Below are 14,938 nucleotides of genomic sequence, written 5' to 3'. Positions count from 1 at the left end.
GACTCCATCTGCTCCGCACCGCCTTCATTTACCCACGTGAAGGGTGCTTTATCTAAAGAAATAAAGCCCTTAACTGAGCCATCTAAACAAATAAAGCCCTTAACTGACCCAAAGGAAGACACTTTGCTGCCTTCCAGCTGTGCTTCCCAGCTGTGCACACCTGCGGGATGTGACTACGGCACTGCACCCGACCGAGGGGTGTGTGCAGGATTTAGACAGGAGATGGAAAGCGGTGATTCAGCGTAGCAGAGGTAATGTGGAGATGGAGGAGAAGAGGAGAGGGAAGGACCATCATGCTCTTACTTCTTATTTGACTGGGTTCACCCCCATTAGCTAAATGGACGAGGGGGCACCACACAGTTCCTCTTTAAATCTCAGGCAAAGTGAGCATTTTCCTTCCGATATTTAAGAGGACCTACCAGAAGTGTCTCAGAAATGGAGTTAGAGGGCTGTGGGGGACCTGGGGCATCACAGAGCCAAGACTGCCTCTGAGAGCTTTCCATGGTCTCCGGTCACAAACTGAGCAAGGTCAAACACCGCGTGTTTCAGCAGCTGTGGAGCACTAGCAAAGTCATCTCTGTTAAAGATGACAGAGTGGGGAAAAGCCATTATCCCCCTTCCATTGCTGAAAGCAACTGACTGGTGAACAAGAGTAGAAACACAGAGCCATTGGTTGGACCCAAGTCTTATCTCAGTAGACAGAAGGAAACAACAAGGCATCAGAAAAATGTCTGTCAAGAAGTCACTGCATAGACAAAGGCATTTAGAAACCAGCTAAAGCCAGTTTGCATCCAAGGACAAATACCTCCTCATCTCTGCAGGTATCCTCATACTGCATTTTGGATTAGACCCTTTTTTATTAGGGATAATGAAACTTAGGTGATGTAAGCAGGCATGACTCTCCTGACTTCACCTAAATGTAACCCAAATAAGACAAGAAATTCAAACTACAGTATAAATTAACAATGTTCACAATGCTCTTAAACAGTTTTTACCAAATGGCACAGGTTATTCTCTATGCCTTTATTAATGAAGCCAAACAACATGCTCTGTGGCAAGAAACTAGCACTACATATCACTATATATCACTATATAAATAGTATTTTTAATGTGTGTGTACATATACACTCTATATATATACATACACATATACGCTATTTAAATGTATGTAAAGGGCTCCTACACCTGCATCATAACCACATGGCAATGCAAGGTAAAGATGTCACAGCATCACACCATCTCCAGAGCAAACACTGGCACTGAAGCTGACGGTCATTTTAGTGGCCCTTGATTGACAATGATTAAGTGTTGCCTGGTGCAGCATACAAGCTATCCGTCCAAAAGACCCATGTCTATGAATTATTGCAGCTGTATATCTCATGAACAAGCAGAGGGACGTAGCTGTGTCTAGAGTCAACTAAGCTAAAAGCACCCCATTTAGATGAGTCTTTCTTGGCATTTACCTGTAGCTGAATCCCATTGCTCTGCTTTGCCCCGGACCTCTCCCTTTTGGCTTTCCCTCAGTGCAGCTCCACTCACCTGCAGAACGAACACGTTCTCAGCTTTAGTACTCGTTATGTTCTCTTTCAGCAGTGCCAGTAGGGCACACGTTTGCTTTCTGGACACATCATCTCAGCTGTCACTCAGGAATCCTAGAATCACTTTATCTTCTTTCCATTAAAAATATAAGATTCATCAGAGAAACTCATTCAATGGACTTGCCTACAAAGCTCTGTGAGATCTTTTTTCAGGGTCTCTCTCTTAAGAGCATAAGATTTATGTCCATGACATAAATTACATGGCTACAGCCAGGAAAATTAGTCAGGAAAATTACTCCAGATACACCTTAACGTACCCAAGAGCAGAAGCCTCCCTGCAGCCTGCAGTACCTGTATGTCCTGTGTCTACATGCTTTTGAGAACCCTGTTTTTTTCAGCTCATTTCTTGGTACATTCTCCCCCAACGTCTAAATATATAGCCTCCTGCTTCCTCAAAAGCATAAGCCATAAGTCAAATCTGTGAAATGAGACATTTCCCTTCTTTTAAGTTATTCCTCTTGTGCACCAGTGCCTAGGTCATTTGGCCAACAGGAGTCACACCATTATTCTGCTCCATAAATGTTTTTATCTAAGCATCTTCTCATGGTGCACCAAGCAACTTGGCTAACAAGCCGCATGTTGTTTGCCTCCCTCTTCTCTCCCTAAAGAAGGGCATACATGTGCAGCAGTCTTCTAGCAGGGTTTTTGTGTTGTTTTGTGCGGGTTTTTTTACGTTTGGGAGCATTTTATGTTGGGAAGGAGAGCTTGTTTGCTTTGCAATATTCAGGTTGCTATGTAATTATGCTAGACAAGGTGTCTCAAAACACCATGGCTTGGACTCAGAGAAGGAGGTGGTGTTTTTATGATGATCATCATCAGCCCATGAAGAAGCTCAACAGTGTCAGATTCTCCCCTCAAAAAATATTGCATCTCTTGAACAAATTAATTATACCCCTATGGCAAGAAATCACATTAACACAGAGGTGTGAGGCTGACGATGATCCCAGAGCTTTAGATGATAGTCTTTAAGATACCTCAGGCCTCAGCTAGAAAATGTCCCAAAGTAAAAGACAAAGCCTTTGAATTTGTTCAGGTACTCTGCAAGAAAACAGGGTAGGGAGCACGAAACAAGTTTAATACATTCACAGTATCTTCTGCCGTTGACAGCACACACCAAGCACTCTGCTGTGCCTGAAATTTCCAAAACGCTTCAGGCTTCATGGCTGGGCATATTGTACTGATTTACTTAGCTGAGAGGCAGGAGAAGACAAGAGTGAGCAGTGGGAGGAAATCTCCAAGCCAACTCAATATAACACTGAAAGATTATTCAGGGATGCTCTGGCAGTCTCTCTCAACTACGGCTGAATTTGATTAGCAACCTGTGCCTTCCCCAGAGGAGTTTTCCACGTGGCTGCAAATCCTCTAAGTGCTCTTCTCCCCCCCTCCCAGCTCCCTTCTATGTTGTTTGGGCTTTTCTATGTCATTATAGTTTTTCCACAGTTTTTCATCCAATAGTTTCCCTCATTTCAACCCTTGCCCATCACAGGGGGGGTGGCAGGGTCACAGCTAATTGAGTTTGGTTGGAAAGTTGAAGCCTGGTCCCTTGAATTATTTAAGCCAGGATGGGAGGATGGGATCCTCCTGGGAGCGATCCTACATTGCCCTAAGAACTGTCTGGTCTGCTCCAGCTCTTCATAGCTCTGGGAAGACCTCGATTCCTCTGAGCATCTGTGAAACAACACAGCAATAAAGCGCCCGCGCTGTTACCAACGGCATACAGACAGCACTTTGCATCTTCAAACCTTACCTAGTAAAAACGAATTATATGTGATGACCTTGGGTGAATCGCATATAAATAAACACATTTTTGAAGACATTGGTGCTGACACAGTGCCCGCTATTAAAAGAAGCAGGACGGTCCACTGCATAAGGCTGGAGTTAAGACTGAGGCTCAGCTCTGGGTTTACAAGTGACACACTTTCTCATCTTTAACAAAACAGTGCTAGCGTTTTTGCCTTATTTATTTAGATTATAAGTTCTTCTGGGTACGAACAGTCTTTTACTCTGGTGTTTGTAATATTCCTAGCTCAACAGTGCCTGATCTCATTTGAGGCCAATAAGAGGCATAGTAATAAAACCCCGAAAGATTTTAAGCCCATCATATTTCACTTGCTAGTGTCCAACCCTCAAATAGACACCAGCTTTTCAGCCTTTGCAAATCTTTACATTTAAGCACGAGTGGCTATGCTGTTTTATTTTCTACCACCCTCAAAAGCCCGTCCATTTCTGCGAGCAGTAATGTAGCTGGTGGGAGAAGGGCGGCCACATTTCTGAAATGCACATGCCATCAGGTCGGCAGGCAGGTTTTAAACACGCTGCTCAGCTAAAACACACCAATGTCACAGAATGGCTCTGCAGCACTGGGTGGTACTGTCTTAAGGGAGATACCTGCCACGTCTGAGGAACCCTTCCTCTGGAGCTTCTAAGAGGACCTGCAAACCTTCACACCCCCCCACTGATGGGCAAGGATGGTATTACTCTCTTTACTCTCCAAACTGCCACGCTAACCCGCACCAAAACAAACACGGAGGTTAAAGGCTCCCAGACCTCAGACTTGCCACGGGTCCGGACCTTGCTCCACTCCCGTCAGCTACGGATGAAATTTCTAGCTCCTCTGTACTCTGACAACTGAACATCAGATGTAATTCTCAAATTTTGGGTGCTCGGGCTTGAAAGAACATACCTTCAAATACTCAACCTAAATTAGGGAAAGCATTAAGAGCAGGACAACGAGAAGAATCCACGGCGAGCCGAAAGAGTGCAAAGGCAAAGGGTCTAGGGGAGAGATGCCACAGTGCTGCACCCTATTGCTGCTGATGGTAAATGCTCACATTCATTTGCATCGTTAAAAACACCTTTCGTTCCTCCTGGAAACTGTAAGTAGACTGAAACTGTTTCGTTTATCTCCAATTGGGAATACAAGATAATCAAAACAAAAATCAAAATAAATCCTCAATACATCTAAGCCAGGATGTTTTCTCTCGTGCGCTTCTTCCCCTTTCAACTCTTGAAAAAGATATTTTAAGAACTATCTTCGTGGTTATGTAGTCCACTTGTCCAAAACTGTTGATGTTTTAAATGTGACATATGATATTGCCCAGGAAAAGAGCAAGCAAAATCAGTGATCTATTGTTACAGAGGATCTCCAGCCCTGTGCTCAGCTGTTCTACGCACAGATCAGATCCAAAAGAGAGCTTCTCAGTAGCTTTTTCTTAGCACATTCAGTGTTAAAAAAAAAAAACAACAAACAAACCTTTTTAACTCAGCCAAAAAATTCTGCTAAAGAGTATTATTTTAATTTAACCTCATACAATCTGTTTGGCGAATACTTCTGGCATAAAACTCAATACACAGCTTTCAACATGAAAACATCAGTGAAGGGCCTTGAAAAGTTTATTAACAACCTGTTATTTATAGTTTTCTTTTTAAAAAATGATTGACACAACATTCAGAAGAAAATTATAGGAACCGCCAAGTCAGATAACAAAAAAACTCATATCAGTGTTAAGATCTGATAGAAAGGTTTTAAGGAACAGTATGATTTCTGGAAAAGAGAAATATTCTGATTGCTAAGCTATTTGTCATTCAAGAACAGCCCAATCACACACATATGTTTGCAAATTATTGTTATTGTTGTTAATCATTATTTACAGAAAAGCGCTGAAATGCAAGGTGGTTTGAATTCCAACGAAAATGACAGATCGCTGCCCCAAGGAACTTTTTATTCTTCTTTTCACTCATTACCTGTTTACTAACAGTACCCGTTTAGTTCCAACTTGTTTTCATGCTATCTGAAATGACTAGAAAATTAGGTCCTATTAAGTAATCATGAATATAAACTGTGACTCACCGGTTAAGTGAATACCATCACTGGCAATAAATTCAGAATCCTATTATAAATGCTTGTTATATTGTCAAGCAAACCAAAACAATACAACTTCATTCAATATTAATTGCATCCTTGGATGCTTGAAAGGATTAAATAACTCCAACCAATATTCTGCACGTAGTCAGGAGAATTGTCTGTGAGGGGCAACAAAAATAATCGAGGTCAGTCACGGAGGTAGAGAGAAAAAGAGACAAAAAGGAAGGGAAAAAAACCCATAAAGAGATATTTCAGCTCCTATGTGAAAGCAGATGGAGGGTGAAGGAAGCAGACAGGCTGCTCCAGATGGCAGGAGCGGCAGCAAAGAAGGCTCTCACACCCACTGTGTTGTGGCTGTGATGGGAAGAATAGACTTTTGGTTAAAGGATTACTATAGGACTCCAAAGAGCTGGGTTGGGCTCCATGCACCACCTCTCCACCAGGTCTTCAGACCCTCGGGGTTTTGCTTGTTGTGAGCTTAAGGGTGTCAGCTACCTCTCTGGCTGACAAAAAATATCAATATCTATAGGCATGCTTTGCCTTCAGGTCACATCTGCACAAAGAGCAGTTGTGGAGTTATTAGTTATACTGAGGTCCTCAGTAGTAGTTATATTGAGTTTTGGCCTAGGCAAGGATCACATTGTGCTAAGCACTGTGCCAAAACAGGGGGGAAAAAGATCAAGCAGCCTATTCCAACCCTATTAAACAGCTTGCTGTCACCTTGTGTCATGGTTTAGCCCCAGCCAGCAACTGAGCACCACGCAGCCGCTCGCTCACTCCCCCCCGGTGGGATGGGGGAGAGAATCGGAAGAGCAAAAGCAAGAAAACTCGAGGGTTGAGATAAAGACAGTTTAATAGGGAAAGCAAAAGCCACGCACACAAGCAAAGCAAAGCAAGGAATTCATTCACTCCTTCCCATGGTCAGGCAGGTGTTCAGCCATCTCCAGGAAAGCAGGGCTCCATCACGCGTAATGGTTACTTGGGAAGACAAACGCCATCACTCCAAATGTCCCCCCTTCCTTCTTCTTCCCCAGTTTCTATACTGAGCATGACGCCATATGGTATGGAATAGCCCTTTGGTCAGTTTGGATCAACTGTCCTGGCTGTGTCCCCTCCCAGCTTCTTCTGCACCTGGCAGAGCACGGGAAGCTGAAAAGTCCTTGACTAGTACAGCAACAACTAAAACATCTCTGTATTATCAACACTGTTTTCAGCACAAATCCAAAACATAGCACCATACCAGCCATTATAAAGAAAATTAACTCTATCATCTCAGCTGAAACCAGGACACCATGCCAGTCAAGCACTTCTTGGTTGCACAGGCAGGCAGGTGAGCAGGTATCTCAGACAGTACCAAGATGTACTTGAAAGAGAGCAGGCATGCAAAAAGAGACAAGGCAGGGTAAAAAGAAGTAAGGAATCAAAACTAGTAGAAATAAGGCTCATGAAGAAAGCATGAGCGCATGTGTGAGCTGACACTACAGCAAACTGGGTGTCCCCAGAATGATGTATCTTCCTGAAAGCCTTTGAATATTGAGTATTTTGGAATCTTATTTTTAGATGATGAAAGAAAATTGACCTTTATGCTACACCGTTCCCCCAGATGAGCACTGTCTGAAATGCACCCCTTAACCATGCTTGGAGAGCTGTCAAAAATCCCTTCTCACCAATGGCTGCAGATTTTTTTCCCAATCTTCTCCAGCAGCCTTTAAATCCATTGGCCATCTTGCTTTTCTTTTTTGCCCATTTTAACTCCAGCTGAACGCTCTAACCTGTTATTTTCTGTAAGTGTTCAAGGCAGACGAACAATCTACATTACAAGATACTACAATTCACATTGCAAATAGTAAGGACTCATTATTTTTAAGCCTCCAAGAACACACTGGATAGTAAACTATGTCACACGATAGCAAACAGGATTACTTAGTTTAAAACAAATATGTCACCTTAAAGGAGTCTTCTCAGTATTTTTCTTGTTGCCCTATATAGAGTGCACAAACCAAAACATCTGAGTTGTTTCACAGCGTTAAGTTAAACATTAATACCCAGACCTCAGCTTTCACTCCTCCTCCCACAGATGCTAGAGATGTGCTGTAGGTACTATGCAATTCTTACCGTGAATTACCCGTAACCCCACGTGGTTTTGATGGTAAGATTCCCAGAGCTACAGATCTTAAGGTCAGAAATGACCATGAAGCATCTTCCTCTGTAAACATGGGCAAGAGGCTCTCTCCTAGTGATTCCTACATGAAGCCCGAGAGCTTTCAGATGGCAAAAGGATTTCTCCCAGCTAATCATCCTGGAGGAGATGGGAACCACTTGCCTTCATAGTTTGCCCTAGTGGTTCATCAACCTTCCTCCTGAAAACATGTGCTTTACCTTCAGCCCTTTGGGACCCTGTATTTTGTCCCCTGAAGATATTTCATACCATGAAATGTTTCCTTAATGTAATTTTTTAAAAAAGGAAAATACTGAATTGATAAAAAGATGAAACAGTCTTAACAGAACCACTGCTGTCTCACTGGAGTGTCGTAAGAGAGAGCCAGAAATTGCTGGTAATGTCAGCAGAAACATGAAAATCAGACAAACTCTTCAGTCTTCACAGGGGGTATGGAGCCAGAGGAAGCACAAATATCAACATGTTTCTTTACGTCTTGAGAATTTCCAAAATCAGAAGGGAAAAACAATTGAGTAACTTGCCTGATGACTCAAGTTAAAGGGCTAAACACTGATGATCGTTGTGTTGAATCCAACACAAGTGCTTTTGGCATCCAGTTGATGAGAAGGGAAGATTTTTTGACCAGAGACAACCAGATTGTGAGCCTACTCATACCTCCCAGCACCTCCTCTCTGCATGACAACTCAAACGCATGGTGCACCTCTGCCAGGACCTGTCCTTACCACCAGCGTCTTCTTGCCAGTGGAAGTCGAGGCTGAATGCCTGGTCTGAGGTAGGGACGAGATATGTCACCTCCATCAGCCTTGTCTCCTGGGGAGGTCTGAGCAACCAAGAACAGAGCAGAACATGAGGTGGACCTGCTCATGAAAAGCCTGAGTGTCAGTGTGAGACTGCATGCAGAGGAAGACACTGTGAAGGACGTGAGAGGACAAAAACACAGGAGATGGTGCATAGGAGTTTGTGACAATGTGTGTGCACGTGCATGAGAAAGAAAACATGTGAGAGCAGGACATGGAGTGACTGCATTTCACAGCACGAATGAGCACTTTGTTGGTGCGTAGAAGAGTCATGAAGAGCACCAGGAGCCCATCAAATGGTGTAAGAGAATGGAAGAGACACAGGACACAGATGAACCAAAAATTACGGTAGAGCCCCTGAGAAAAACACAACCACCTATAAGTTTTCTCTATACTGTATTTTAGAAAAGTACTGGACACATCATTGAAGCGTATTTATCTTCCCACCCAGCTCTTACTATGTTATGGCTATATCCATGCAACTCCCTATGTTATCATTACTCAGCTTTAAGGAATCTACCACATCATTTTTAAGGACAGCACCAATATTTCCATAGTTACTAAGCTTAAGCCTTTCTAAATATTATAACTTCATCATAACTCTAATGTCAATAAGGCCTAATGACAGATACCTTAGAAATGCGGGGCTGATCCAGTTAGGCAGACCAAATGACTGGAGGCTTTCCTCTTTGGCTGGTGGATGACATGGTGTATCTTATTACTTCTTGGTATGCCAAAATCTGAGTTTTAAAATGCCTTAGACATAATATCATTTAAATATGGAGAAAAAAAGATATTTTAGTGATCACTCATCTTCTTATCAGATTCCTGCTATTGTGAAACTTCACATCTCTCAAGGGCTGGGGCAGAAATCCCCCTCTCCAGGCAGGCCTGCGAATTGAGTAGAGCTACAACAGGTGAATTTGTGGAAATTTATAAAGATAAGCAGTTAGTCAGATCCTCTTCTTTCCTTCAAGCCTACCTGTCTTGACTTGGAAGGGACTAAATTGCATCAGCTGAGGATCTGGCCCACTGCTATGATTTTATTTTAGCCTTGATTTACTTTGTGTATTTCTTCCTAGCTACTTTTTCAGGATCTGTAATTTCACTTTCAATGGCTCAGTAGTGAACAGGCCCAGTTTCAAGAAGAGGCACCCACTAAATCTGCACATACAGAGCGTGGTTCACTGCTGTGTTACTGCAGTCCTCCATGGACTGGCACCGCCAAACTGAAGCAGCCCAAGAATGGATCAGGACCATTACATATATTTTATATACAATAATATATAAATATATTTTTATATTTATACTTTGTTTATCATATATTATATTTTCTCGATTAATATTACCAAAATATTTTGTTGACAGTCTGGTACCCAAGAAGTTGCAGCCACAAACTAAGATTGCACATGCTTAGGGACTGCATAAATACAGAAGAGGGTAAATACAGGTTTGGGTACCATCTGAGCCAGCCACTGCATTGCTGGCAACTTCTTTAGGAAAACACTACTGCCCAACAGCACTGAGCAGAGCAGACAACACAGACCTCAGCCACCAAAGGAAACAATTCTTTGGGTGGAAAAGGCTACTTCTTTACATCTGGAGGTGACGTCCAATTCAGGATGCCTATTTCAGTATCAATGTGGCTGGACGTGATTTACAGGGACATATAAATAATTAATTCCAGCTCTGGAAGAGAGAGCTGGGTACTCATTAGAGGTTCCTTGAAGCCCAAATGATATAATGATTAACCGAGTTAGGATCTTTTTAATAATTCCAGCAATTTCAGCTCTCCCATGTTAAAGATCTGCTGAAAAGCTTGTATTCAGATGAAAGACTCCTTTCAGAGAACAAATCATTAGTAGAGTATACACATAGATTTAACATTCACTAATCAATGCACTTGAAATAAAATATGTTTTTAAGGTTTCTCTTTCACTTTCTTCCCTGATTTGGGGGTTTAGTGCTTTTCTTTCTCTAACCAGTTTTACCACAGGCAGTTAAGACCGCTGCATGAAAAAGGGCTGCTTTTCTGTTAAAAGTGATTTAGCACTTTGGCATCCTGAAATGGAAGGTGGCAGAGAAATGCAAAATACAGCTACTACACTAATCCAGTGCATCTCATCTGACACGCCAAGTTTTTCACTCCAAGCCCATCCATGCTAGAGAAAAATCTATTAGATGGTGAGATCAACCGATGAATGTCCAACACGGTTCAGCATTACAGTGCAGGAGGGATCAAAGCGATTTTACCCCTGCTCCTAAATAATGCCAGAGGAAAAAATTTTGGTCCAGATGCTTTAAAGGTATTTAGACTTTTGCTTAATTCCTATTTAAGTACTTTTCTATCAATAACTAAGAATGTGTCCCATCATTTGGACTCCTGCACCCTGTATATCTGCTGCTCGAGTCAGTGAAAAGACCTTCATTGCCTTCAGCGGGAATGGAACAAGTACTTCAATGATTTGCACAGTGATGGCCTAAATTTTTTAGAAGTTTCACACCCTGGTAAGTCACACCAGAGCTGGTAGGAACTGCAGGTGCTGCGCTGGTGGGCGGCCAAGGACAGAACCAAAACTCAGATTCAAATCTTCTCATTATCAGCCTGCTTTCTGAAACTAAGGAATGCACAACCAGAAGGCAACCAAGGTGTAGGCTGTTAAATGCGCAAATATTCATAATTAATATTGCTATGTCTGGAAAAGAAAACAGCTCTATTTTCTTTATACAGGCCCAGGTTTGTAATCCAGTTATTTTAATTTTCTGAAACTTTCTAGATTGACTGTTAAGTCAAGTTTAAAAACTTCACAGCTTCCACTCTCATCAGAAAGGACTTACTAACCAAACTGTGAGGCTAAGACAATGGTTAATAGTTTGAGACACTAATTGGCCATATTTAATGAATGTAATTTGCAACAGCCATGCTAATATGCATAACTATTAACTCTGACCAACTTTACCTTCCTTGGGACCTACACCTGCTCCCATTAACTTCAGTGGGATATGGATCAAGGCCACAACACTAATTCTTTCTGGACCTCTTCAGTGGCACAAATTAATGCTCGCAGATGCCTTCATACACAACAACTGGGAAGATGAGAGAGAATTGTATAATGGAAACCACAGCAAACTGTCCTGCTGCTCTAACGAATCTCTTGGCATTAAGACTTTCCTCCGCGACACCGCTTCGCTCAGGAAGGGAACTGCACACCTAAGGTGACAAGCAGGGACATGTCTGTCCTGGCATGAAATTCTGACAGCAAAAACTCGATGAAGGTGAGGAGAATGAATTGTAACACTAAGCCCTTACGCTGCACTTTGCTTCTTCAAAGACCTGGACAGACATTAATTTGATTTGCTAAGTCAGTGTTTTTCTGAGGACTACGCTATCTGCCCATCACAACGGAGTTGCGTGACCCACCTCCATATTAAATGACCAGCCTGATTCTTACTCGCAGTTTGTTCATAGGAAATCAGTGAGCCCATGAACCAGAAATACTCTGTTTATAGAGAGCCCTCCCTTGGAAGCAGAAAGAAACTGAAATATTACAGTCGAAACTTGTTCAACCGTATTTTGGAAGTGGCACGCAGAGTATGAAAAGCACTACTTGGGATTAATGACGCTTCATTTTGAGGCATGCTTAAAGTTGCAATTAAAGGAGGGGGGACACAGCAACGAAGAGCAGTCCCAATACAGCTGAACTTTAATTACAACGGATACACATACAGCAGCCCATATGCTGACTTCCTTCAGCACTCCCGGCTCTCTACCTCTACAATACCCTACAAGCGAAAATTTGTTTTAACAAAAATAAAACTCTCTCCTCAGCCAAAAAAGCATCAGCCTGCACCCCGCTCCCTTGCACCATCTGCGCATGTTTATTCTCAGCCTTCTGAAAAAAAACCCTCTAACGTTTTACTAATCTTCATGCCCCGCCAGTATAAATAACAGAAATAAACCCCAACAACAGTTCAGCAGCGTAGCTAAAACACATCCAATCCACTACGATTATTTCTGCTCGTCTGTCCACGAATAGATGCAGCCATCGGCTTCAGGGGAAAGCGTGCAAGTCAGACCGCATTTATTTACAGTTGCACTATCAAGAAAAAGCCTCTCCCCGCCTCCTCAGTCTATGAATATTTTAAAACACTTCTTTTTCGCCTTTTTTCCTCTTTTTTTTGGGGGGGTGAGGGGGTGTTAGCCCAGCTCCTGCCCCACAGTTCTATTTTTCTCCCCGTTTCCAGATCGCCCCGACTTCTTGCTCGGATGGCTGAGCGGGGCGCGGAGCGGCACCCATGGGTGCACAGCTCAGATACCCGCGCCCGCGCCCACCCGCGGGGGGACCCGCGCATCCCCGCGGGAAGGGCCAGCGCCGCCCGCCCGCTCCGCGCCCCCCGCCCCGCAGCCGCTCCCCGCCACCTACGTCCCCAGCGTCTCCTTGAACTCGAAGATCTTCTTGATGTCCTCCGCTTGCTTCTTCCAGGAGCCGCCACCGTCCCCGTTCTCCCGGGCCATGGCCGCGGCGCTCAGCCCCGCGCAGCCCCGCGGATGCCCGGCCGGGCGGCACCGAGCCGGCGTGCGGCTTTTGCTTTCTCTTCTGCCGCGGCGGCAGCGGCTGCTGCTGCTGCTTCTTCTTCTTCTCCTCCTCCTCCTCCTCCCTCTTCTTCTTCTTCTTCGTCTTCCTCCTCCTCCTCCTTCTTCTCTCCTTCCTCCTCCTCCTCACACTTCCTGCCCGCCGCCGCTTTTATTTCCTCCGCGCCCCGGCGGGCTCCGCGAGTGTCACTTTTCCTGGGCTATTTCCTCCCAACTTTCTCTGCCCCCCCCTTCCCCCCTCTCCCCTCCTCCGCGCCCCCCCGCAGAGTCACTCGCGGGGCTGCCCCGGCCCTCCTTCCTTCCGCGCCCCGCGCAGCAGCTGCGCGCAGCCCCGTCCTGGGGTCACTTTGCTCCCTGATAGACCCCCCCCGCGAAAAAGTCCTTTTCTGTTGTTTGTTTTTTCGGTTTGGGTTTTTTTTTTTTTTTTTGGAGGGAGGGCACTGTTTCTCTCCCCCCCACCCCCCCCACCCGTGCGGGGCCCCGTGGGATGCTCAACCTCCCGGGCGCGGTGCGGCGCGGAGCGGTGCAGCCCCGCCGGCACAGCGGGCGCAGTGGCTGTGCGCGGTTGTTATGGCAATGGGAGGAGGAGGAGGAGGAGGAGGAGGAAGAGGAGGAGGAGGAGGAGGCAGCCCCGCCGCTGCTTTGCTGCCTGGCGCTGCCCCTCCTGACTGAATGACTGGAGATAATTCGCATTGCACCAAAACCGCGCACGTCAAACGGGAGGGGAGGGAAAGCAAAGAGGGGAAAAAAAAAAAAAGGAGGAAAGCAAAAAAAAAAAAAAATTAAAAGCCGTACCGCAAGCGGCCGGGCGCTGCGCGGCGCTGCGCGGGGATGCGCGGGGATGCGCGGGGATGCGCGGGGGCGGCGGTGCCCACCTGCCCCGCACACACACACACTCGTGGGATGCAAAAACTCGCCCCTTGGCAAGGGCCCCCCTTACCCAGCACAGCCCTCGCTGCACCCAGCGAAGCAAGGGGCACCCAACCACCAGGGTCACCCCCTTGAGCAGCACCAAGCCCAGAGGCGGGTGGATGGGCACCGCGCAGCCTCGGCGAGAGGCCCAAGCCCTGGCACCGTGGCCATCCGCTGGCACAGCGGTCCGAGCCGGGCATGCCACTGGCCTGGCACACACACGCGTGGCCCCGCTGAGATTATTGCTAAAAGCAGTTTTTTCTCGGTGACACTGAGACCTCTAGCGTCGTCGCATCGGGCGTTGGCTGAGCTCTGATGCGGGGCGATGGGCAGGATTCATCAGAGACATCAGAGAAAATTATAGTCTAGACTAACTGAGAGGTGTTTGTAGGTAATATCTCTGTGCTTTGGTTTCAGAATGGGTAAGACTGGGTAAAAATGTGCAGCATGGGTAAAAAAGTGCAATTCTTTTGGGACACCCAAGTTAGGCGACTAAATCAGAGGCCTCATTGCCAGCAGGTACAGGCACTCCTGCACCTCAGGGGCAGCTCCAAACTTGATCATCAAATTAGGTACCCGAAAATAAGTCCTAATACAAGCAGCTAAATAACATTTACTTAAAAACAGATGTGATTGTATGCACATAACTGTTTAACATGCATTGTGTGCTTTAACGGATTCCTTAAAATTCTACTTTTGAAGATGATTTTCCAGATTTCTCATAAGGTATGAGCAGAATTTACAAGGTGTCAGCCTGTGAGGCTTTCCCTGGGTCTGGGCTGAGCTGTGCCTCCCAGTTCAAAGGGGATTTGGCAGATGTGGGAGCTGAGAGGTGCGTGAAGGTGTAAACTTGGAAAACAGGCTGGGGTGTTTGGGCAATGCTACCCTCTGCTGGGCAGAGCCACTTGGCTTAGTCCGTGCCAGCTCCTGCAATTTATTACTGCACCCCTCTAATTCGATGCTTTGGTGGCCGTCCAGCCACATGGGCAGCCC

At 45.2% G+C, this 14,938-nt stretch overlaps 1 protein-coding gene across 2 annotated transcripts in view; it reads right to left on the bottom strand.

Annotated features, from left to right (window-relative positions):
• Nucleotides 1-13,679, bottom strand: part of CAMK1D (calcium/calmodulin dependent protein kinase ID) — a 226,330-nt gene extending 212,651 nt beyond the window's left edge. Inside the window, exon 1 of one of the 2 annotated variants that reach the window (XM_075524407.1) lies at nt 12,864-13,679. In XM_075524407.1, coding sequence (XP_075380522.1) covers nt 12,864-12,955 — 92 coding nt within the window. In that variant the 5' untranslated portion in view covers nt 12,956-13,679. The remainder of the gene's footprint in view (nt 1-12,863) is intronic. The other variant, XM_075524325.1, reaches the window with a different exon arrangement.
• Between the last annotated feature and the right edge of the window lie 1,259 nt (nt 13,680-14,938).

Source organism: Mycteria americana, chromosome 1 (assembly GCF_035582795.1).
Source record: "Mycteria americana isolate JAX WOST 10 ecotype Jacksonville Zoo and Gardens chromosome 1, USCA_MyAme_1.0, whole genome shotgun sequence".
Lineage (NCBI taxonomy): Eukaryota > Metazoa > Chordata > Aves > Ciconiiformes > Ciconiidae > Mycteria > Mycteria americana.
This window is presented reverse-complemented; position numbering and strand designations above follow the sequence as displayed.